At 44.0% G+C, this 25,516-nt stretch overlaps 1 protein-coding gene across 3 annotated transcripts; it reads right to left on the reverse strand.

The window, feature by feature from the left end:
- Nucleotides 1–617: 617 nt before the first annotated feature.
- Nucleotides 618–20,566, reverse strand: KEAP1 (kelch like ECH associated protein 1). 3 transcript variants are annotated; one of them, XM_039319395.1, is made up of 6 exons: nucleotides 19,969–20,566; nucleotides 10,421–11,078; nucleotides 6,044–6,729; nucleotides 5,156–5,361; nucleotides 3,466–3,642; nucleotides 2,517–2,683 (listed from the first exon to the last, which is right to left on the reverse strand). In XM_039319395.1, the coding sequence occupies exons 2-6, from the start codon at nucleotides 10,961–10,963 to the stop codon at nucleotides 2,517–2,519; spliced, it is 1,779 nt and encodes a 592-aa protein (XP_039175329.1). In that variant the 5' UTR covers nucleotides 10,964–11,078; nucleotides 19,969–20,566. The 3 variants fall into 3 exon arrangements, with proteins under 3 accessions (XP_039175332.1, XP_039175329.1, XP_039175330.1); XM_039319396.1 differs by lacking the exon at nucleotides 19,969–20,566 and adding an exon at nucleotides 19,582–19,944; XM_039319398.1 differs by lacking the exon at nucleotides 19,969–20,566 and having other exon boundaries at nucleotides 618–2,683; nucleotides 10,421–10,963.
- Between the last annotated feature and the right edge of the window lie 4,950 nt (nucleotides 20,567–25,516).

Below are 25,516 nucleotides of genomic sequence, written 5' to 3' on the forward strand. Positions count from 1 at the left end.
ATTGTCCAGGCTGTCTCTGCCCTGCTCAGCCCGCCAAAAGTCCCATTCTGCAAACGGTGCTGCACCAGTTGAGTAGTCCTCGACTTACAACCGATTGAGTAGTCCTCGACTTACAACCGGTTGGGGGGTCGCGGCATTAAAAAGGTTGAGAACCACTGATCTACACTTAGTGCCCCATAATGACAAAGTAGAAACAGAATTTTAGAAATGTCTGTAAATTTATTAAAAATAAAAAACTGAAATAACACATTGGCATAAGTATTCAGACCTTTTGCAATAAGATTTGAAATTTAGCTCCAGTGCCTCCCATTTCTCTTGATGGTTGCTGACATCTTTCTACACCTTTACTGGAATCCACCTGTGGTAAATTAAATTGATTGGACATGATTTGGAAAGACACACCTCTCTCTAGAACAGTGGTTCTCAACCTGTGGGTCGGGACCCCATTTGGAGTCGACCGACCATTTCATGGGGGTCGCCAAACAACGCATTCCGCCATTTTTTCCCCCTTTTCCTTAGCTGTGCTACTCCCTTTTATTCTATTGGCTTTTGAAAGCCAATAGAATAGACTCTCTTGAATACAGTCTAATTCTATTGGCTCTCAAAAGCCAATAGGAATTGTCCAGGCTGTCTCTGCAGAAAGTCCCATTCTGCAAACGGTGCTGCACCAGTTGAGTAGTCCTCGACTTACGACCGGTTGGGGGTTGCGGCATTAAAAAGGTTGAGAACCACTGTTCTAGAAGGCCTCACAGCTAACAATGCATAGTGTAGCAAAGCAAAAGCCATGAGAACTGCCTGCAGAGCTCAGAGACAGGATTATTGCAAGGCACAGATCTGGGGAAGGCTATAATAAAATGTTTGCTGCACTGAAGTTTCCTAAGAGCATAATGGCCTCCATAATTCTCAAATGGAAGAAGTTTGACACAACTAGGACTCTTCCAAGAGCTGATTGCCCCGTCAAACTGAGCAATTGGGGGAGAAGGGCCTTAGTAAGAGAGGTGACCAAGAACCCAACTGTCACCCTGACTGAGCTCCAGAGATCCTATGTGGAGAAGGACAACCATACCGCAGCCCTCCACTGATCTGAGCTTTATGACAGAGTGGCTAGACAGAAGCCTCTCCTCAGTGCAAAACACATGCAAGCCCACTTGGAGTTTGCAAAAAAGCATCTGAAGGACTCTGACTGTGAGGAACAAGATTCTCTGGTCTGATGAAACCAAGTTTGAACTCTTTGGCCTCCATTCTAAACATTATGTCTGGACGAAACCAGGCACCGCTCATCACCTGCCCAATATCCCAACAGTGAAGCGTGGTAGCAGCATCACGCCAGGGGTGGGTGGATGTTGTTTTTCTGCAGCAAGGACTGGAAGACTGGTCAGGGTTGAAGGAAAGCTGAATGGAGCAAAGTACAGGAATATCCTCAATAAAACCTGTTCCACAGCACTCAGGATCTCAGACTGGGCCGAAGGTTCACTTTCCAACATGACAACAACCCTAAGCACACAGCCAAGACAACACAGGAGCGGTTTAGGGACAACTCTGTGAATGTCCTAGAGTCGCCCAGCCAGAGCTCAGATTTGAAACCTACTGAATGTCTCTGGAGGGACCTGAAAATAGCTGTCCACCAACGGTCACCATCCAGCCTGACTGAGCTCGAGGGGCTTTGAAAGGAAGAATGGCAGAAAATCCCCCAATCCAGGTGTGCAAAGCTTGTCACGTCATACACAGAAAGACTCAAGGTTGTTAATTGCTGCCAAAGGTGCTTCAACAATTACTGAGTGAAGGGTCTGAATACTTATGCCAATATGATATTTCATTTTTTTCTTTTTAATACATTTACAGACATAAATGTCTCACTTGGTCATTATGGAATACTGAGTGTAGATTAATGAGAAAAAAATGAATTTCAACAACTGTAGAATCAGGTTGCAGCAAACAAAATTGATAAAAGTGAAGCGGGTCTGAATACTTTCTGGATGCACTGTGCCTGCAGATCATCAGTCACAGAAGAGTGCCCCACAGCTTTTCCCCTTCCCCCATCTGCGCTTGGACAAACCTGCCAAGCAAAAACTGGTCGCCAAACTACGAATAAGACACATTTCTAAGGAGGGCTCAGGGCTGCACTATGTACAAAATACTTCCACCCATCCTGATGTGGAGGTCCTTTCCTGAAGGTCCATTCGCTGCCAGGGACCAGAAAACAGACAGCCAGTGTGAATCAAGCTCTCCTATAGTTCTCCCAGAGAGGTTTCCTTCTTCACTAATGCATCTATCCCAAACTGAGGCAGAGACGGCGTGCAGAGGCAACAACAAATTTACTACAGCTATCCTTGTAAAGCACAGAGCAAGAGTTGTCTTTCATTGTTGCCTCAAGGCCAGTTCAAACGGGATTTAAAGTGTTTCTCATCCTTTTGGCACTTTTCCTTTATTCTGGCAGAATACAACTTGGCAGCAGGTATTTTATAATACTGAATCGTCTCCATTTGAAGGGAAGTGGAGCACATTCCTTGTTACCATTAACAATGGCATTTCTGCTGCTCAGTTTGCTTGCAGCATGGCTCCATGGTAATGGCAACACCTACCCCACTGCGGCCTGATGTCATGCACGTTACTTCAGTCCAAGTATCTGTGGTGGAGTCATAACACTCAACGCTATCCAGAAACGTTTGTCCATCATAGCCACCTGCAGCAAAATAAACAGCAATTAACCAAGAAAGGTCAGAGGCTATTTGAAAGCCCTTGACTGAACTGAGTTGAATCAGAAGCACTACCCCAAAGCCTTGTCTTCCAGCTGTGCAGGACAGCTTTATACTCACAGGACAGCTCTCATTTCCTGGGTAGAAAGTAGCTTTATTTGGCAAAAGATAACAGCCAGCCATGTGAAATCTCAGCAACAAAGAGAAGAGGGTGGAAGACTCTTAGCCATGATTAGCATGTAAGACTTCTAGCTGGGACATCTCTGCCTCTTGCTAGCATAAATCCTGTTGCTTTGCCACATCCATTATGGCAAAGTATTTACCAAGCTGAATGGGGCAAATGGCATCATACAAATAAGAATATAAATGAACCTGAATTATAATTATAATGGAATGTTATGTTTGCCCTTGGTTCTTTGATCAAGATTTCCAAGAGTCCGGTGTTTCAGTAGTTGGAAACGCTTCAACACTTACATCGGGGAATCTTTCTGAAATTGCTAGAGTTTGCACACAAATAAGAGCACTTCTACATACGTCTCCATCACTGATTTCAACCCAGTGCACCACAATATAATGTACTCAAGAGTTCACTAAGCCATCCAAGTAAATATGTGCAAGAATGGATTATTAACTGTACAAATAAAATCTGGCTTTTGTCCCCACCTCATTAACAAAGTGAGCTAAACCATCCCTGGACACAATGGCCCTAGCTTGTGGCTGCTGTCTGTACTTTCCCACATCCAGCCAAGAGGTCCTTGGCCAAACGTACCTAGCACGTAGATCTTGCCTTGATATACAGTGACCCCGAGGGCACTCCGGCGGTGCTTCATGGATGCAACAAAGGACCAGGTGCCCACCTCCACATCATAGCGCTCTACACTGTTCAGCTGGTTTGTTCCATCGTAGCCCCCCATGGCATATATGCAGTTATTCAGAGCACAAACTCCTGCATTAGGAAAGAACAGCATTAAGACAGGCATGACTTATCCCAACACTGAGGGAATAACACATTTTCAAGATCAGGATCTCTTGCAACCTTAATCTGCAATGGAAAGCCTATTGCATTTAGGGCTTGGCTAGAGTTTAACCATTCCTGGAAGGCCTTTTAACAATGCCTGGAGATCTTTTCTACCTATCCTGGACAATATTGCTCAAGTAGAAGGCAATGTTATTCTTGGACCTAAATGTCCATTTTTGGGCATCAAGCAGAAGCAAGGAAACATCCACAATGTGCTTTGAATGTAGGGAAATCTCCCCAGGCATAAGAATACCATGGAATTAGCACCCATGAAGTCTCTATTTTTGCTGCAACCAAAATCAACGTCCAGTTCATCAATCTCAATTTAGGTCCAGAACTCCAGTGTAAAACTAAATTGGACAACTATCACCAGTTGGGTCTGATGCACCATCCCACCATAGCCCAGTTTATGGTATTACAGGTAATCCTTGGCACAGATCCATTCGTCCAGGGCCCATTCAAAGTTACAGTGGCACTGAAAAAAATGGCGGTGTGAGGGTTCTGCCCACCGCAGCACTCTTGGGGGTCACATGACTGTAATCCAGGCACTCAGGTTGCCAACTTGTGATTTCTCCCCACCTCACCAAAGCTTGGATTTGCTACCTAACTCTAGCAACTGGCAGGAGTCAAGCCCATAGCCAGTACAGCTCATTGCACCAGGAATTCTGCCCATTTCCTCAAGATTAACAGGTTCAACCTTCCCAGATGACATCATAAGCCATTACATCTTTGAACTCTGTGCTGCCAGCATCTAATTCTGCTTGGATTTTATATGCCAGGTGCTTAGCTAACATATCACAGCAACTGCCAACTAGGTATTCCTATCCATTTCCAGATACCGCTACCATCCCTGGCAACAAAGAACATAGTCAGAGAACCCAAATGTACTCCTCCACGGAGATAACAGGATTTAGACTTAAACTGAGGAGGTGGAACAACGAAATGAGAGACAGCAGCTGGTTACAATGTGCAACTATGAAGGTTCTCTGTTGAGGTAGATATAAGAAAGCTCGGGACAATTTCCCCCGCCTTATTTTTTTGAAAAAAAAATTTTTTTTTTTGAGAAAGAATAAAAAAGTGAAATAAAATAACAAAGAACTGTTTTCCTAGATTTATGAAAGGAGTATGACAGAGGGCTCCTACTTTGGTGTCAATTATTCCCCCAAATGGTGCCCTACAACTTGTTACAGGGATACTTCTTTCTAGACTATCAGAAGAGCAAAGATCCTGCAAGGAGGGGACAAGTTATACGCATTGCACATTCTTAAAATTGCAATGCGAAAGTAACTAGGATAAAAGTACATATATTGCCATTTTTTCAAATTTAAAATTTCCGTTAAAATAAAAAGGAAAGCCCAGTTTTTTCCCCTGTGGTTTCTACATTTCCAGAAATTTTACATCTGTGGTCCCAAGTATGGAGTTCCTGCTGCTGCACACATACCTGCTCCACTTCGAATAGTTTTCATTGTGGCAATCATCTCCCATTCATCACGCTCGGGGTAGTAGCATTCGGCAGAGCTGTGGCGATTAGTGCCATCATAGCCCCCCACAGCGTACAGGAGACGGTTCAGCACAGCCACACCAACACCAATCCGCCGCGTCAGCATAGGAGCCACTGACTGCCATTCATCACGCTCCGGCTCGTACCTGGAGGAAAAAAGAGAAGCTACATCAGGTACTTGTTTCTGCTGTCTATGTTGTTTGAACAAGGATGCTAATTGACAATTGCTAATTTACTGTGCCAGTTCTCTGCAGCCACTGATGAAGGGAGAAAGCTGGATGAAGGATGAATCGGGAAGCAGATGGATTTTTAGGCCTCTCTACCACCATATTAGAGGCTCTCCAAAACACTCCCGTGTTCCCATCTGCACCATTAACTCTTTTATGCATTTTCTTCCTTTATCAACACTTCTAAGTGCATGAGAAAAAAATCCAGGTGTCCCTATTAGCTTTACGAGAAGGCTTCGTTCTGATATTACTATGGACACGCTGATGGGAAAGTCAGCAGCAATCTCTTTCCCTCCCCATGGGAACAGCCCAAGCTGTCCAATCACATTGTGCAGACACTCGAGACACCCCTTCTCTCATAAACCGGCTTTACTCTATCTGTGCCAGGTCTGGATGAAAGTGCCCCTCTGACATTTTGGGAAAACAGGAGAAATCTTCAAAAGAACACACCTTTTACTGGAGCAAAAAACAATGCCCAGCTCTCTAGAGCTTTATAAGACCATTTTGCATTTGTGAACCCTTGCAAGCTAGAGCAAGGGAGCAGAGTAAACCAGCAAGATTTGGGAAGACTGAATTATTGTAATGCTTCTTTTTCCCTTACCTCTCCACGCTGTTGTGATGAGTGCTCCCAAATGAGCCACCCACCGCATAGATCATACCATCAATTACCCCCACGCCAATTCGGTTACGGGCCACACTCATAGGGGCGCAGGAAGACCATCGATTGGTCATGGGGTTATAGCAGTCAATGGCATCCGAGTCCATGTTGCCATCGTGAGAGTTGTTCCTCCCCCCCACCGCGTAGAACAGTCCGCCCACTACGCAGCCAGCCAAGCCGCTGCGAGGCACCTGCAGGTCAGCCAGTCGGATCCAGGAGCCATCAGAAGGATTGTAAGCCTCCAGATAGCTGAGGGAATGGCGAAAGTAGCCCCCTGCCGTGTAGATCAGCTGGCCCACTTTGGGTGCACGGCAGGGCATGTCATTAGTGGGTTTGTGCAGGGTGAGATGCTGGAAGATCTTGGCCAAGTAGTCCTTGCAACGGGAATCCGACTTCAGGATTTCACACTTCTGCAGCTGCATTTGGAGAAAGTGCGGTGTGAGGGAATGGCAGCGCACAGCTTTCAGCAAGGCCTGGACATAGAGTCGACGGTTCTCACAGTCATATTTTACCCAGTTAATGCAAGCATGGAAGACTTCTGACTCACACCGCACATTCAGCTCGTCCCGGCTGATCAGGGTCACCAGCTGGCAATGTGAAAGGTTGAAGAACTCCTCCTGCTTTGACACCTACCGGAGGAGAAGAGAGACTGTGAGCAAAACCACCAAACTTTGGAAGGGTGGCTTCCCCTTCTAATGATGACAACAGCAGATGGATGATATGCTCTTCAGAAGCAAGCAAAATCTGCTCTAGATGAGCTCTAGGACTCTTTCTGCATATATCATTGTATGGTTGCTGAATGTCACACAAAGGGAAACCATATGCCTGCAGAGATCTGCCCAGAGAAAGGAAAGCAATTGGCACCTGCTTTTCTAGCACTGGCAGGTGAGATAAAGAAGCAGGGGAATCAATCATTCAGGGCCTGTAAAAAACAAGAACATCTGACCAACATCATTATCAAAACTTGAAATCCAAGCAGAGATTTCTTAAAGCCAGGCTCATCTTCAGCCAGAATCAATGTAGGAGGCCAGTAGTTGGAGGCTGCTATGAAGCACTGCCCTAAGTTTAAAGAAGATAAAGATCTGGAATAAAAATTAGAATTTTTTAGCCTCTGAAATTATCAGTATGAAATAATGATCTAGCAGCCTTCTATAATCTATAAGCAGATTTTTATTTTGCCAGTCATATAAGGTTGTTGCCTAGATCAAAGGCAACTGGCACTTCTAAAATAATAAAAATCCTAAAAGGAGAATGAATGGATTCTTATAGGGTTAATATAGGTGCCAATACTATTGTTGACAACTGGCTGAAATAATCACCCCTGCATATTTTTCCTCCCACATAGCACCTTCTAAACTCAATTTATCAGATGTGATCCCCACGGAAATCAGATCATTTCTGAGGAGTAAAACAGATTTTTTAATTCAGCTCAACCTGCCGAGAATATTAAACTGTAATTTAGTAGGGTAAGTGACAATCTATAGGCAAGACTCTGGATATCTATAAAACATGAGTAAGACTTATGGACATCTCGTAAGATAAATGCAGTACAGTATAAATAAGAAACACAGAAAAAAATATTGGGTTTGAAAATGGCATTTTTATGAGACACACATCAGGTATTTTCTAATGTTTTTCTTCATTTCTTTGTATTTTAATATTATACCTCATTTCTTTCTGTCTATCATTCCCCCCATATATGGTTACTGTATGGTGTATCAGTGTCTAGGTATTCATGTGTATATGTCCCTTGGGAATACATGACAGGCAAATCAAGGAAATAACATTCCTGGGTGACAGTTTAAATCAGCAGTAGGAAGATAATAAAAATTCTTACAGCTTGAAATGTGATTCTTGGTACCAATGCAAGGATTACAAATAAGCCAACAAGAAGCTGGACTCTTCATTCTCATTTTGCTATTAGGACTGACCAGACTGTCCACTGATGAACAGAAACAGTGTGCAATATTTATGCCTATTGCAAAATACATTTGAGGCAATATCATTAGTAGACCAAATGAAGTTTAATAAAGCATGCAAGTTTCCAATTTTTAGAAGAATTCTTCCTCAGCAAAGATGGCAATTAATCAGATAATCAGATTGGAGGGGGGATTCAAATGAGGGATTCAATCCACCTTTGCAAGAGTTTTCTTTCTGATGAGGTCCAATCTGTAGCTTCCATCTTAAACTCTTAAGATAGAAGCTACAGATTAGGCCTCCTCAGACAAAATGGATGTTAGATTACATACAAGTTCTCTTATGGTCTACTAGGATGAAGAAATAGGCAAACAGTTGTTCCCTTATAAAATCCAGATATTGAATTTTGTTTCAAACAAAAGCTTTCCCTGTGGGGGGTTTAATTTATCATTACATTTGAACACCTGATCAGGTTAATTTATTAGACTGACTCTAAGCAGCAAAATGCTCCATTTTTGTCACAAAGATTGAATGTTTATATTCACCCAAACTCAAATGATCTTCTGTGGCTTGTTCACTGCACAACTGTCCAAAACATTGTAAACTGCACAATTGTCCAACGCAAAATACCCCCAAACCAATTATCGTATTTTGTCCCATTTCTAATGCTTCACACACATTTAAAAAGCTGTGGTGTGTCTGGGTACGTTATCTCATGATTTCTTCCCAGGCCTCTGCTGCAGCTTTGCCTTTAAATCTTTTGCCAACAGCAACCAGGAATTCTAACCAAGTTAGTGTGCAAAAACAAAGGATGTGCAGAGAGATGGAGAGGAATAACCACAATCTAGCCCTCCTTTATCTATCACTCAGGTTTGGGATTGACAAGGAAGGAAGCCCAAGGAAGGCAGATGGGCTACAAAATTAGGAATTCTGTTCTTGCTCAGCCCTTCTGGATGGGCTTTCACTAATCACACAAAGCAAAGCTTTATTGGTGTCTGATGATAAAGCTCTTTCTGGTGTATTCAGCATAAAATCAAAGGGGCCAGTGGAGCGGGGAGAAAGCAATGCCAGGGTCCTTTGCCAATCCATGTTACTTTATGCTGGATCAGCAGGGAGTGGCAGAAACAGCTAATTCATGATCACTCCCTGCTTCCTCTAGTCTTCTGAAATGGCTGGAAAATGAACCCTGCAGTGGAAAAAGAGGAAGCCATGCCTGCCCAGCCAGCCTACAGTATTCGCAATTCTTCCCCCCCAAAACACAGTTTGGCATTTAATCTTATAATTTAAGAAGGAAGCAAGCCAAATTCTTACAGGTTAGTTATTGTTTGGAGCTTGGCAACTTCTCTTCTGAAGGTGATAAAAAAAAAAAAGAGGGAGGATATTTTTGAATAGTATGAACCAACATGGAGCAGTGCTACTACATTCATTGACACAAAGTCTATACACAGACTTCACCCAAGGAGAAGAAAACACTTGCTTCCCTGCAGAGTCTCACATGACATACAGTGTCCCTATTTTATTTTGCACTGTTTAGCCAGATGATAGGTTCTCCCAGCAGAAATACTGCTATGGGCAAGCTTAGGGGCTAAGGGCTCTGTTAGGAACAGAGAGGTCCAAGTTCTTGACCACCCTCAGCAATGGGAAGCTCACTAGGTGACTCTGGGTCTATTATGCTCTCCCTATGTCCAACCTCTGATAGGGAAGATGTTGTGGGGGGAAAAATTGAAGGAAGAGTGCCATGCCACTTAGGACTCCTGAATGAAAGGCAGGATATAAATCAGTGGTTCTCAACCTTTCTAATGCCGCGACCCCATAATACAGTTCCCCATGTTGTGGTGACCCCCAACCACTTATACATCACCGGGTGCCAGGAGCCTGGCCAAAGAAAAGGGGGGGAAAATGGCGGACAGTCTTGTTTGGCGACCCCCGTGAAATGGTCGTTCGACCCCAAATGGGGTCCCGACCCACAGGTTGAGAACCATTGATATAAATTGAATAAACATTAGCAACCAACCCATTAGTTTCATTCTAAATGCAAATTTAGAAAAGAGGCAGAAGCCAGTGATGGCTACAGAATTCCCCCCCCCCAACTTTTCAGTGTCTTATTAAGCATTCACCACAAAGTAACCAAGTTTCCAGCCCCTTATGTCTGCAGAAACACAATGAGTATATATCAGACATCCAGGTGATGACTTGGTAAGATTTGCAGCATAGAAAAGGTGGGAAAATAGTATCTTGCCTGTTTGGAAGAGATAGAAGAGCTGTTCTTCCATAATCAAGAACAGCAAATCAATTGTGAAAGGCAGTCAAAAGCAAAGCCATATTCTAATTCAAACTTCCTTTGGAGGTATACCCAGGCTGCTCCTGTTCCCCTAGGTGCCCTTTCCTTGCACAGGGTCTCACCTCTCCAAAATGCATGTAGATATATTCCCGTGCCCGCTGGTGCAGTTCGGTACAGCCAATCTGTTCAGCGAAGTTGGCGATGCCAATGGCATTACTGGGGTCCAACTGCTGCACCAAAAAATCACAGCAGGCCTTCACCACACTGTCTATCTGGTACATGACAGCCCCATTCATAACATGCAGCACACACTGCTCGCCCACGGAAATGGAGGCGGTGTAGGCAAATTCAATGAGGCGCTCCATTACTTTGGGGTGGATGCCCTCAATGGGGACTATCTCCATACCCTGTTCCCGGAGGCCCATGGTGAACATGGCCTTGAAGACTGGACTGGAGGAGGCCAGCACCACCTTGTGGGCCTGAAAGTCGGCCGGGGGAATGTCCTTGTATATGACTCGCAAGGTGACGTCACAAAGTTGCTCACTTAGGCGCAACTGATTCATGATGTTGAAAGCTTGCTTGGTGTGATCCTCCAGGGTGTAGCTGAAGGTGCGACTGCCATTGTGTGAGGGAGTCACCTCCGCCTTGCACTCTGGGGCATACATCACAGAAGCAGTTGCATTGCACGAAGGAATGCAGGAAAAGAGCAGGGGCACCAGCAGAGGCGGCTAAGCTGGGGGCCTTGCTACAGAGGCCTGGCATGCAGCAAAGTCTTGATACCTGCACAGGGGACAGAGAAGCAAGAGGTCTGGTTAGGTAGTGTACAACCCAAGGTAATAGCTCACTTCTGGCTTTGCACTGCTGTGCACGCAGGAGGCAGAAAGTACCTCCTTTGCTCCATGAATATACCATTCCTCCAGAAGATCATCTTTAACCTCCCCACATCCATGAAACAGGCATGCTGGCTGCATGTATGTATATGTATATGTGTGTGTGTGTGTGTGTGTGTGTGTGTGTGTGTGTGTGTGTGTGTGTGGTTTGCCAGACACAGAACCTTCAGTCTTAGCTCCAAAGAATATCAGGTACACTTGAAATGAAGAGAATTAAAAAGTTTAAAAATCAAAATACTTATGAGGGAATATTGCTCAGATTAAGCTTTTTCAATTAGAAGAGGGAGCAAGATGGTCCTTTTCGTGTGGTTCCCTCAGGTCAACCAGAAGCACAGATAACTTTCTGTTGAGAGCGCCATGCAATGCCACTCTGTGCTACTTACCACAGTCATTATGACTCAGCAGGCTATAACCTGGGACTGCTTAGTCATTCCAAGGCCACTGAGGTTTGTAGGTATTTTCCCCACGATTTGGACTAGAATCAATATGCTATTGTAAGATTATTTCATATTTCCCCCTTCACAATAGTTTGTGGCTTTTTGGAGTGCTTACAAGTAGTGGTGACTTTTAGCAACTGCCTGGACAAGTCCCTGAAGTTTTCATGGCAAAATTTCAGAAGTGACTTGCCCTTGTGTTCAAGCTAAGCTGGAAGCCAAGAGAAACTCTGACTAAATGAGCAAGATGGGTCATAATGGATGAGGCTCTGAAGAAGAAGACATCCTGTAAACCCCTTCACTACACCTGTCCATTTCTTTTAATCCAACAGACATGACTTATTTATGAAAGGCATTTTAATCAAAAGACTAAACAAATCCAACGAAATGAAGAGAGAAAAAAAGCCCCTTGAAATTTAACAGAAGGTGAGGTAATGTTTGCAGCAAGATGGGGGCAATTATTTATTGTGCCTTTCTGATGAAGATTCTTAAAAATGGCATTGCATTGAGCCTGGTGGCCATGTGTTTTGATAAAATTACTGTAGCAGTTGCATACTCAGTTCACATGGTCATATACAACAAGAAAGGTGCTTTCATACACAACTACTCCATTGCTATATGCTCAGGGATTAAAACTTGCCAAACACAAATGCCTGGGGAATCCAGTTCAGCTGGTACATGAAAATTATCCTGCTTATTCCATGACAGCATACAGGAGGAATCTTTAGGCTTTCAGGTGGCAAATCAACATACGTAAGAGCAGGGTTGGGCAGTATTCTGATTGCTTGACCTCGAAAATTGCCATAATATAGTCTCAAGAAATGAAAAACACAGATTTATTTAGTCATTCAATTTGTATGGCCACTCTCTCCCCCAAAGGAGTCTGAGTGGCTTACAATTCTAAAACTGTGTTTTTCAAGTTTGGCAACTTTAAAAGTATAGACAAACTCCTAGGAATTCCCTAGCCAAAATGCTATAACCAAAATATACCAAAGTTGGTAATCAAAAACCAATACAAAACATTGATAACCAGTTGAAAATAAAAATAACCAGTCAACAGCCAAAGTACATCATTGTGTCAAGTCAGCAAAACCACTGTAAAAGTAGCCCATCATTGCCAAACTTTGTTTTGCTATAATTTTTTTTTAAAAAAACCCAACAATAACTATGAGGATTCTCCAAAAAGAAGATAGGTTTCTGGGGGAAAGCATGACTTTTTGGTAAGATCGAAGAAACTGGCAAGTGGGGGAAAAAGCAGATTATTACTTACCTTTATGTACTACATTAAATAGAGGAATATAAGCACAGCCTATAACAGTGATGGCGAACCTTTTAGAGACTGAGTGCCCAAACTGCAACCCAAAACCCACTTATGTATCGTAGGGTGCCGGGTGGGTGTGGCCCATTGGGTGGGTGTGACCCATTGGGTGGGCGTGGCTGCGGTGGTAACAGCAGACTGGGTGGGACTAAAAAGTTCAATCAATCAATTCCAACTTTGCAAGATCTTTTTTTTTCCCCCGCAAGAAGTTGAAATTGACTGATTGAACCTTTTTTTTTTAACACGGTGGCGGAGGCCTAAAGCAAAAAGGTTTTATAAAACCCAGCTGAAGGCCTAGGACTGGGGCGATGGCGCGCGTGCCCACAGAGAGGGCTCTGAGTGCCACCTCTGGCACCCGTGCCATAGGTTCGCCACCACTGGCCTATAAACAAAGGGCAGTGATCTTAGAAAAAGATGCATAAAAAGAAGCTACAGATTTGGGGAGGAGAATGATGGAAGGCAGGAAGAGACAGAAAACATATTCAATGTGGAGGCTTTACAAAATACAAAATGGGCAATTATATAAAATACACAAAAATAGTATCCACTATAGTTTGTAAACTATGTTTCCGAAGGGGCATTATACTGAATCATCAATGTAGCCAGGGCTTTTTTTCTCATAGAACGCTCAGAATGGAGTTCCGGCATCTTTTTTGGATGGAACCTTGTAGGGTAGGCAAGGTGGGTTGTTTGACATGTGTGAGTTCTGGCACCTTTTTTTTTTTTTTTTTTTTTAGAAAAAAAGCACTGAATTTAGCGAATTCTTCCCAGTATAAGCTACAATTTAATCTGAAGTGCAGAACTGGTCAACAGCTTATGTGTACTTCTATCAAAGACAACAACTGGATGAGTGATAAGCCACCAAGTTTATGGAAATGGGGATTGTAGCAAACTGGATATCTAATTCCCAGCAAATGGTCTTTTCCATTTCAGCTAAAACTATGGAAATAGAGCAAGCAAGATTGGGCTTTAATTTTAAAAGACTTCAAACTCTATTCTTTATTGAACATAAACCCCTATGCTCAAAATGTGCTCCAGACTTAAAGGACAGACTGCTCCTAAATGTACTGTATGTGCTTCTTATCTGATTGGTGAATCCAGCAATTTCAGCACAGAAGCAATTAAATTCAAGTAGCCTGAGGTCACTTTACCTTTGTGTGGAATGTGAATCTAGGATTTTGACTTTTTGCCCCATTTCCTCAAGCTTGACTCACCTCCCGTGACCTAATGAAAACAAGCTACAGGCTGCCAAGGAGAGAACTATTTAAGTCTGAATTTCTTCATAATACCCATTTCCTGCTCTCCGTGTAGTAGAGTAATTTTAGATAGGTCCTTAGGATGGATATGACCCATTATGGTTTGTCTTTGCCTTATCAGTTCCTGATGTTTTTCTTGACTAGCTAGAGCAAAATTCACAAACATCCTCACTTTCCTCACAGGCACTGCTCTAATTCAAAGCTCTGCTCTCATGCCAGACCTCTCATGCTGGAAGAGAAGCAATCAAGACTTCATCAGACCAGGATGAGCAGACCAGGAGCACTCTCAACCCAACATAAGCAAATACGGGCTTGTTAGAAAACTAGAAATGGAAACTATGTGTCACAGAGCATGCATTTTCCTTCTGAAGCACACCTATGACATGAATTATGAAGCCAGAAATGTGGTCTTAACTGAGTCATCCATTTGGGTACAAGGAAGTATCTTTTGTTTTCTCTGGGTTACAAAACACCCAGGATAGGGGTGAAAAACTGGAAGAGGTTTGGGGAAGATAGCGAACATTCTACTAAGATAACAAAAATGCAATAAGGTTCGAAAATATGAAGAAACAATAATTTAAGTTCTGTACCAGGAGTTCTCACTATTGTACTTGTGAACATCAGTTTGCCTATACATACTCAAATTTAGGTGTGTAAGGATCCCAGCTCAACCATTGGTATTTTTTAAATTTTTTTTACAGCTGCTGCCTTAATAATGTAAAATTAAAATTCTATTGGTAGAATTTTCTACATAGAATGTTATCAGTTACATCATCAATATTCTGTGATGGGTTAAAAAGGGAGGGATACTCTTTCTTACAAATAGTAAATCCAATAGTCTACCAAAATAATGGGGTTATTGCTTAATAAAAATAAGTGGGGTACTAACAGATTTGTTTATTAAACTGTTATTTCTGTGTATTTTTTCAGATTCAGTAGATGAGCCGTGGTCATCTTCAAATGTTTTAAGAGATGTTGCAAAACACTGGACAAAAATTGCACATGTCCTAGGAAGGGAATCAAAACAATAATTTCCATGCATCTCTATAGCTATGTTAGTTCCCACTAAAACTGATCCAATATAAATACAAGATTTGCTTCCAAAATGTTAGCATCAGAGCAGAAAATCATGTATTAAATGAAATGGGAATATTTACATGTCGGAGTTAGCTGGAATTGTCAAAAAATGTGACATATCATGAATGAACCATCATTCTAATACATGCTGCTCAATTGCTTGTGCTTGGTCCCGTCTCTCTAGTGTCTAAACATGTACATTTTTTCTAATAAATGGATTATAAACCTGGCTCCTCCTTCCCAAACAACTCAGGGAACAAATGCCAAAAATAAACCATGGCTTCTGATTCTGACTTTTGAGAAGCCAGCCAAGGCCGCTTGTAAATAATACATATTCTTAGAAGTAGCGTTCATATTCCCCCCCCACCAACAACAGTAGCAAGGAAAAGTAGTCAAGAATTGTCTGCCATGCGTGTTTGAAAATCCTGGCTATGATACACAAATACAGATATGTCAGAACTTACTCTACCATTAGTTAGGCAGAGATAGCATACGAGTACCTAAAGAATATTAGAAAAGGAGATAGATCCAACATATCCTGTTGGTAGATTCCACTCTATCTCCACTGGTGCAATCAGTCTCCACATAAAACAAAAGCTGGGCACAAATTTGGTGAAAGGCAAGTATAGAGAGCCAGTTTGGTCTAGTGCAGGGGTAGGCAACCTTGGCTCTTTTATGACTCGTGGACTTTAATTCCCAGAATTCCTGAGCCAGCTGTGCTGGCTCATGAATTCAGGGAGTTGAAGTCCACGAGTCATAAAAGAGCCAAGGTTGCCTACCCCTGGTCTAGTGGTTAAGGCATCAGGCTAGAAACAGAGACCATGAGTTCTAGTCCTGTCTTAACCATGAAAGCCAGCTAACTTTGGGCCACTCTCTCTCAGTCCAGCTTATCTCACAAGGTTGTTGTTGTGGGGAAAATGGTAGGAGAAAGGGGTATTGGATATGTTCGCCACCTTGAGTTATTTGTAAAAATAATAAAGATGGGATATAAATAAATAAAATAAAAAGAAAGAGAAATATCACAAAAATCACCATATTAGTATTAAGTTTTGCCAGGCCATCAAAGTTTTGGCCTTTTAGCCTAACATACATTTTTCAATTATTTTCAAGATCTGAGTTTGGAACAAAAGGAAAAAAAACCTGTAAACAAAAAATAAATGAATATATGTGAACTAAATAAAATGGACATATGTGCTTATTTCTTCAAATCTTGCAACTACTTCCAATTAAAGCTGTAATAATTCTAAGTAAGCACACTTTGACCATGTTGTGAAGCTCGAGAGGATAATCTAGAAGGCCAGATGCCTATCTACTGCTACAGGTAAACAAAACCTTCCTAAAAGCAAAGTCATGTGCTTTTAGGAGGAGAGGTCAACTTTAGAACTTGATACAAGAGTGTCACTCTGCTCTCAGTAAACAATGATGCAAAACCACCCCATTTTTATACTACTTCTGAGCCTGCTGATGAATAGTTTCTTAAAGGAGAGGACAAGTGTGCAAGTTGAGCAGAAACAGGCTGAGAGTTATTGAAAACCATGCCAAGAAACCTTGCCAGCTACCACCTCTGCTCTATAACCAGTTGCTTCATCTGCACACTGAATTCCCAACTGAAGCTGGAAGGCCACTTCCAAGGATTCCCCATATTCCAATGAGAATAACATAAAACAGTTACACCTGCAGAGAACCCCAAGAAAGAAGCTTGCAAATCTAGAGTCTTTTATACTTGCATCCCTAGGTTTTTCTATAGCTAGCGGAGCTTTCATATTATGTATCTATCAATCACTTTTTGCAAGATGCTAAAAACACCTTTAAGACAATTAAGCCATATATCTTGCTTAATAAGTATTTACCCGCTTCCAACTTACAACAGTTTGATCTAATTCCTTGCTAGGATTCCTTTTCCCATGTCAATTTAACGTCTCTAGGTTTGCTCACATTGGTAACAGAAATTAAATATTCAATCTTTGGTGCAACCTTTAAAAGCACTCTATTTCTTTCTTACATACTCTATTCTACAGTTTAGGAATGATGTTACATAAATCGTACCAAAATACTTTTTTCTTTTCAGTAAAGCAAACTTTATAATTATGCTCAAGACTCTAGCAGCATTGGACCTGGTTACTATTTATACAGAAGAAAAAAAAAGGTTAGACTGGGAAATAATTAAAAAAAACATCCTATGAAAACAGCAGTAGCAAACTACTTGTATGTTGTGGTTAAGAAAACTACATGAAAATGCCAGGAGTTGAGTTCAACTTAAAGGAGACCTAACTTTATTTCTTGTGGAATACTCTTGGTCCTCAAGTGTTGCTGAACTACAATGCCCAGCATCCTTGTTATCCATACAGATAGCTGAAAGTTGTAGTCAGCACAATCCTACTGCTTTAGTTGCTGGATCAATCAAGTACAGTATTGCTTGATCAACAACAACAACAACAAAAAAGGAACACCACAAAGCTCCAGCTTGTTCTTTTAGTTCAGTGCTTCTCAAATAGTGGGGTGCGCCCCCCAGGGGGGGCGCGAGGCTCCATAAAGGGGGGCTCGTTTGACCTCAGCAAATACTGTCATATTGGATTTCTAGATCGGATCATCTGACTCACTCGCAAGCGGCAGCCCGACGCGGAGGACAACATGACCGCCAACGCACGTGACACATGCAAAGGACCCGACTGGATAGACATGATGCTCTATCCTGATTGGCCAAACCCGCCTGTGTGACTTTTAGACCCGGAAATCGGTCCTCTGTACAGAAAAAAAATTTTTAAAGTCGCGCAGGGGGCGCGAAATGTTTTCTTCTTCCTAGAAGAAAATAATTGAGAAGCACTGTTTTAGTTGGAAATGAAATCTAAAGTATGACAGATAATCTTTACTCCCAATTTTGCTTGTCTTGTTTAATCAAGAAGCACTTCCTTCCATAACATTTAACAGAACATAAAAGCCATAACACAGAAGCTTGGACTATACCAGGGGTAGGCAACCTTGGCTCTTTTATGACTCATGGACTTCAATTCCCAGAATTCCTGAGCCAGCTACGCTGAGGAGAAATGGAGAGGTTTCCATGCTGGCTCAGGAATTCTGGGAGTTGAAGTCCACGAGTCATAAAAGAGCCAAGGTTGCCTACCCCTGGACTATACTATATGCAAGCCCACTGTGGAATGAACAATTTTTTTTCAAGACAGAAAGTTGCATCTCTCTGGTTGCTTTTCAGACAGCATCATCCAAAGCCTTCAATATGTACTGGGATGTAGCTCCAAGTCAGCACGAGCTGAGGCACCTAGGCCTGCAGGAGACGGCAGCTCCTAATAAGCAGTTTTGAAATGCAACAGATATGGAAGGCCCTAAGACAGTGGTGGCGAACCTATGGCACGGGTGCCAGAGGTGGCACTCAAGACCCCTCTCTGTGGGCAAGTGCCCTGTTGCTCCAGTCCTAGGCCTTCAGCCGGGTTTTATAAAACCTTTTCGCTTTAGGCCTCCACTGTCCTGTACAAAAAAAAAGAAGGTTCAATCAATCAGTCAATTTCAACTTCTCCTGGGAAAAAAAAGATCTTGCAAAGTTGGAATTGATTGATTGAACTTTTTAGTCCCACCACAGCCACGCCCACCCAGTGGGCCACACCCACCCAATGCCCCCCCCTCACGATGCATAAGTGGGTTTTGGGTTGCAGTTTGGGCACTCTAGATCTGTAAAAGGTTCGCCATCACTGCCCTAAGAGATAGGGGGGAGGCTTTTGTAAGTCTTGAATTTCTAAAAATCAGTTTACAATATATTTTGAATTGGTTTTTACAATTAAGAATCAATCAACACATTATTCCTTTCCTCACAACTCAATATCCCTGTTTCTCCACACCCCGGGCTTTAGCTGACAGTTAAGGATGAGGTCACCTAAAGGAGACGCTTAAGAGAGCTTGGTTGATGTCACTGTGGTTGGGCCAGCGGGCTGGACGACAAGCCTTCACGGAATTGCTGTCCAAGATTTTCCGGCGACCACATATAAACTCAGCCATTTCGTTTACGGCTCACACGTGTTGTTCCATTAGGAAAACTTGGCTCAGCATTCTCTGATTTCCTCAATATGTTCCCAGTCCAGATTGCGGGCCGTTCCTTTCTTTACACAGAATGTAAGACGCTAGCCCGAGATCCCTTGTACGCACTCGGATCAGACGTGCACCAACACCACCCGAGATCCCACTGACACGATTTAAAATTGCGTTCTTCCAACTTCGGGCCAGGTACGCCGATCTCCAGGCCTCAAACTCGCCTCTCTCCCGCTCCAACTGCAAAGCCCGGAAGTCTGCACCCCCTCCTACCTTACTCCCTCTCGCAATCACAACAGCGCCTCGTCGAACAGCCGCGGTGCCTACCACACAACGAAAGCGGGGAACGCGCTCCGGCTCCCGCCGCTCCGAAGCCCAGAAGGAGCCACCTGTCCCGCTCTCGGCGGGTTGCAATAATTCGAGCCATTCTCCCTCCCCGCCATCGACCACCGGCCGCCCCTCGGAGCTCCAGGAAGAAGAGAGCAGGAAGCCTTGCAGCCTTCCAACTCCGGCAGAAAGGTGGATTCGAGCCGCTTTGTCTAACTACGTGCTCCGTTGCTCGGAATGGATGGAGAGAGGGAGGGAGGCGCAGCAGAGCGCTCGCGGCCAGCTCTCGCCCGTGCGCGGGGTCCAGAACCGCTGGCGCGAGGGTCTACTCACCCGTCCATGGTTGCCCCCGATGCCCGCTTCGGCCGCCGCCTCCTCCTCCTTCCCCACCTCCGTCCAGCTGCGCGCCCCACCTCTTCTGTCCCTCCATAGTGCAGACAGCCGCCACTGCGGGAGGGGAAAGCGAGAAGGGCGGGAGGAGGAGAAGAAGATGGGGTGTAAGTCACCATGACTAAGCAAGTGAGAGCACTGGCCGCCCTGCTTTCAGAATAAGAGTCCCTTAGTTTGCCAAACGCAGGCCGACTCGGCTCGCAGGGGAGGCGGATTGCTAAAGGAAGGCGCGGGGCCGGGCGGACGCGGAGGCGGATCCAAAGGCGAGGCCAACCCGGGGAAGGGAATGGAGGTTCCGCGCTGGGGAAAGACGAAAGCGAAGAGCAGAGGGAGGTACGCCCATTACAAATGCGCGGAAGCGCTTCCACTCCTCTCCAGCCGTGCTGGGAAGCTCGAGTGGGCTGCAGCTCACTTTCCCGATCTGGCCCGAGAAAGAAAGCAGGGGGGCAACGGCAGAGGCTTTCAAACACGTTTGCAAAATTTCGGGTTGCAGGAAGTAGTTTCAATGCCGGCGTGAGGAGGAGGCAATCTTTAAGGCATTCAAACGGGTGTTAACCTAGTGGGTGGGGGGCAGTGGGGATAAATAAAATCCAATCCCAGTCGGACAGCTCCCGGGTTTCCCATCAGCATTTTGTTGACGACAGGAACTTGACGAGATTGTGGCGGTTCATTTAATTGCGGCTGGTTTTGAGTTGGCGAGATTTAGCTATTCCAATTTTCTTTCAGGAGTCCTTGGCGCTCCGCTTTCCCCCCATATTGGCCTAAATCACCCGGCGAGCTTCTATTGCTGATAGCGAAGCTCAATTTGGGTTTCTCTGGAAAAAGAAATAGATAAAAGGTTGTAATTTTTTCCCTTTGATGTGGCGAAGGGAGGTGAATTTGGAAGGAATATTAAGATTAAACATTTGTGGGGGACGTAAATCTCAATTTTGGAGATTTGGGTATAGGAATTTGTCAGTTCTGATTCCCAATTGTTTAAAGCAATATTTGTCAGTCTTGGCAACATTAATATGGACGGACTTCAACTCCCAGAATTCATATTGCCTAGGGAATTCTGGGAGTTGAAGTTCACACATTTTATAGGCCCTCTTTGAATTTACCAGCCTCCTAGTTCATAAATATGACTGTTCTCCTGGAGCATTGATAATTAGTGTATTTGGCTGGAAGTCTGGATCCCCTTCTTTTCCGATTTCCATCTCCTGTTCTTTTGCTAATTATCAAAGAGCCTGTAAGCATGACTCATGTATGTGGTTTCATGGTTTACACACTGATTGGTGGAACACCGCAATCCTCACCACTCAGATGAATAGCACCAGCACCAATTGCCTTTCCACTGGCAAAATTTATTAGCAATTTTCACCTGCTTCCTTCATCTAGGTAGGGCAGGGGTGTCAAATTCAATTTCACTGAGGGCTGCATCAGCATTGCGGTTGCCCTGGGGGGGTGGCGGGTGTGTGTGGCCAGAGTGGGTGCAGCCTAATGGGTGGGTATGGCTGGAGTGGTTGTGGCCTACTGGGTGGGCGTGGCCAGTTCTACATCATTCGTGTCAAGCATGCCTATGAGGAGCCTGGGCAGGAGTGGGACAGATCTGAGGGTCTCTGGCAGAAGGGGATGGGACCGGGGCAAGTGCCAAGGCATGGTCCACTGGGGCAAGTGCCAAGATGGCCACCACAAAATTGTACATTGGCTCCCGGCCGGCCTGGGCCAGAGCCAAGGCAGCGGGGGCCATTCCCTCACTGTTTCCAGGATGGCTTCACAGGCCACATGAAACCACTTTACGGGCCGCATCCGGCCCCCGGGCCTTGTGTTTCACATGTCTGACGTAGGGCTCAAATTGCTTTCACAGAGGTACCAGAGTCTTGCCTAACTTGATACCCTTGAGAATCTGTTGGGTCTATAACTCTGAGAATTTCCCAATCAGTTCCCCCATAATCCCAATCCAAGCTTGGCAGGGGCACTTCCTTAAGGAAAGCTGCTGTAGCACAATAATCTGAATTCTATTGCTGCAATTGATTTCAGCCTTAGTAAGCAGGAAAACAGGTCTCTGCTGAAGAGTTTGAAAGTGCTTGAAAGCATGAAGCTGCAAGGATAGCTGGGGGGGGGCAACAAGTGATGGCAGTCACTTCACTGGGGTTTACCCACCCTTCCTAGAACTTGTGGTTGCACAGTGTGTCCAGGAGATGACAGCAGAGGCAAAGCATTTAAATGCGATTCTAGTGGACTCACTTGTAGAAAGGAGAAATTGAGATGATGAAGGATTCTTATATGGGTGTCAAACTCGCCACATCATGAGACATGTGGTGATGTATTGCAACTTTTTTTGCATTGCCGGAGCTGGGGTGAGCACGGCCTCAATATGATGCAACCGACCCGCGGGCCAGCAGTTTGACACCAATATTCTGCATTAACTCTGTGTCAGATAGCAGGAAGCACTCCTATTAAAGAAGCGGTTCCAATTTTACAGCTGACCTAATAAGGGTCAAACTGAGATCTCCAAATACGGGATGTTGCTGAGAAACCACTATTCATCCACCTGACAATGGTGTCGTGGGCATTGATGCCTTTCCCTCCCAGTGCAATTTAGGATGTCTCAAGATGAAGTGTCCTTATGTTGATGCCTCCATTCCCAGCTTCTTTCCATCAACTTTTTTTTATCAGAAGCAATTGCTGAAAACCATTGGTCAGTGATGGCAAACCTTTTAGAGACTGAGTGCCCCAAAAATGCCCTGCCCCCCGCCCCATTGCTCCGCCCCGCCCCACCTGCCAGGCCACCCTCCGCCTCCATGGTCTGCTGCAGATCGCTTAGGCGGCCCTGCAGCACCATGGTAGACATGCCCTCCATCCGCGCCCCACAGCATCATCTGCGTGCGATGGGGCGCGAGGGCGGAGTCTTGTCCCTGCTGCCCAGCTGCCATGTGCTTGGCTGCGCTGCTCCACACCCGAGGGTGGCAGGGCTGGGGCGATGGTGCACATGCCTACAGAGAGGGCTCTGAGTGCCGCTTCTGGCACACATAGGTTCGTCACCACTGCCATAGGTCTTTGGCTATGCCCAGCTTACCTTTGACATCTTGAGTTCAAGAATAATGGAGTTGCCATATGTACTTTGAGGTGCTGTGACTGCCCTAGTACTGTCTCTGGATTGACTAGCACAGGAGAAGATCTGAAGTATTTATTTATATATCAGACTTTTTAACTGCTCATCTCCCTTGTAGAGGGGCTCATAGGGGCATCATCCCAGATTTGGCAATCTCAGTCTGACCTTTATCTGGTCACCTGTAAAACTGGAGCAACTCCTTTAACAGCAATACCTCCTTCCACCTGCAATACGTTAATGCAATAAAACCCTTTACTGGAAAGGTCCTCCTGGCTATTGGTATAGATTGGCAGGTGTGACCAGGAGATCTTTCTATAACTTTTGGCAGTCCTACCAGGAACAGGAGGGCTACACAGCTGTAACTAATGCTCTCATTACATGCCTGTAGTCCTGCATTGCACTCTACATGTGGAAGTCCAGTCTGAAGATCACTCAGAAACTTCTTAGCTCATCATGCGATAGATTGTAGCTGGCATCTATTGCAATGAACACAATATGCTGGTATTGCAGATCTATACTGGCTTCCTATTAGCTTTTGAGTGTAATTCAAAATGCTGTGAATTGGCAGTAAGATATTTGCAGGACTGCCTCCTTCGGCCAGAATCAACCCATGCATCCCAGAGAAACTGCTGGTAGCCCCCTCATTTCTATGATATACATGGACAGAACTTCATATGTATTTCTTTTTTAAGTAAATGGCTAATAATTGCAAAATAACCTTTGATTAGATCCTTTCCTGTTTTTCCCAATTTTTGATTTAGTAGAATGACTAAGAATAAAGCAGGTTGAACATAGGAGGAATGGAGTGAATGGACTTCTAACCATACACAGCAATATTTCCGTCTAATCATAGGCAAAGTTGTGTGTGCACTTTTACAGGAATACCTGTATTCTTAATGACAGGCTAGACCAGACATGTCAAACTCGCGACGTCACATGACGTCGCACAACGTATCGGGACGGTTTTGCCGGCAATGGGGTGGGTATGCCTTCCGCATCCAGCCTGCGGGCCGGCAGATTGACACCCCTGGGTTAGACTCACGTGGGTACTGAAGACAATTGTAGCTACTAGTATCCAGTGAGCATCCATTAGGCTATTTTCAGATCGATTTCAAGATTGTCAGTGCACCATGGAGACCCATCAGCCTTCTTTCAAACTTGCTGCCTCACTTAGTATCACCCCCCACCCCCACCTTCCACTTGTCTGTATTTACTGCCAGTAACCTCCTAAGTAGGATGTTGTATGGCTTTTTCAGGGTGACAGTGAAGGATTTCCATTTTCACCAAGGATTCATTCTGGAGATGCAAACTGGCGACACTTAATTGGAAAATTTGCTAGGTACTTTCTGGAGATCATACTATCAACAGGAAAAGGTAGTAATTGGCAATGTCTCTCCCACTCACAGCCTAACTGCTTTCTACAAAATAGTAGGCCAATCTCTCATTTGTACAATCTCCAGTTTAGACAAGCAGAGTTTACATTTTTTTCTTACTGTCAACTGACTTACTGTGAAGTTAATGGTTTAAGAAAGTGGATCATTGAATGAAAACTGGTTCATTGAAGCATAGAAGTAATAATGCAACACAAGTACTAGAAAGTCGAGAAATTGACAGTAATGAAAAGGTCTTGAGCGAAGGTACTTAGTATGAATCAGCATGTGCTATGCTAAAGGAATTATGAACTTGCATTTGAAACTCCTAACGAAAAATGGCAATAGGACATATGGTAAAGAATGTCAAGGAATGTACTGCAACTGAGTACAGACTTTAATTCTTTTTCCTATCCAAATCAAGGACTTTGCATTTCTCCCAGCTGAAATTCATTTTATTGCTTTCTGCCTGGTTCAACTTTTCAGGATCCTCTTCAATCTTGGTATTTCCCATTAAGATGTTTGCAGTCCCTCTTAACTTTTGGCCATCTGCAGATCCGGTGATCATATATTTAACCCCTTATCCAAATAATTTATGTTGAGCAACACGGGCCTGGTAGCATTAGCCAACCTATACTTGTTGGTTTTCTCTGCTAATGTTATGGGAGATGAATGTTTCACTGACATCAAGGAACCTATATCCTTGTCAACTGAGTATGTCACTCTTTATCAGAAAAAGATATAGGTTGGTTTGACATTTGCTTTTGATAAACCCATGTTATCTCTTGCCAATCAACGCATTTTATTTTAAATGCTCATGGACCATCCATTTCATTTAGTTTTAAGCTTAAGTTATGTAAAACTTTCAATCTGTTGTTAACTTAAATCCTCTCCCACTAGCTCTTTTCTTTGATGATAAGTATATTGTGTTTCCTCATCCTCTGGAACTATACCGGTTCTCCATGATTTCTCAGGGATCATAGAAAGACCCTCAAGATGCCATCTGCAAACTCAGAGTCTGGGATGT

Source organism: Crotalus tigris, unplaced genomic scaffold, assembly GCF_016545835.1.
Source record: "Crotalus tigris isolate CLP2741 ecotype Arizona unplaced genomic scaffold, ASM1654583v1 scf7180000023584.419172, whole genome shotgun sequence".
Classification (NCBI taxonomy): Eukaryota; Metazoa; Chordata; class Lepidosauria; order Squamata; family Viperidae; genus Crotalus; species Crotalus tigris.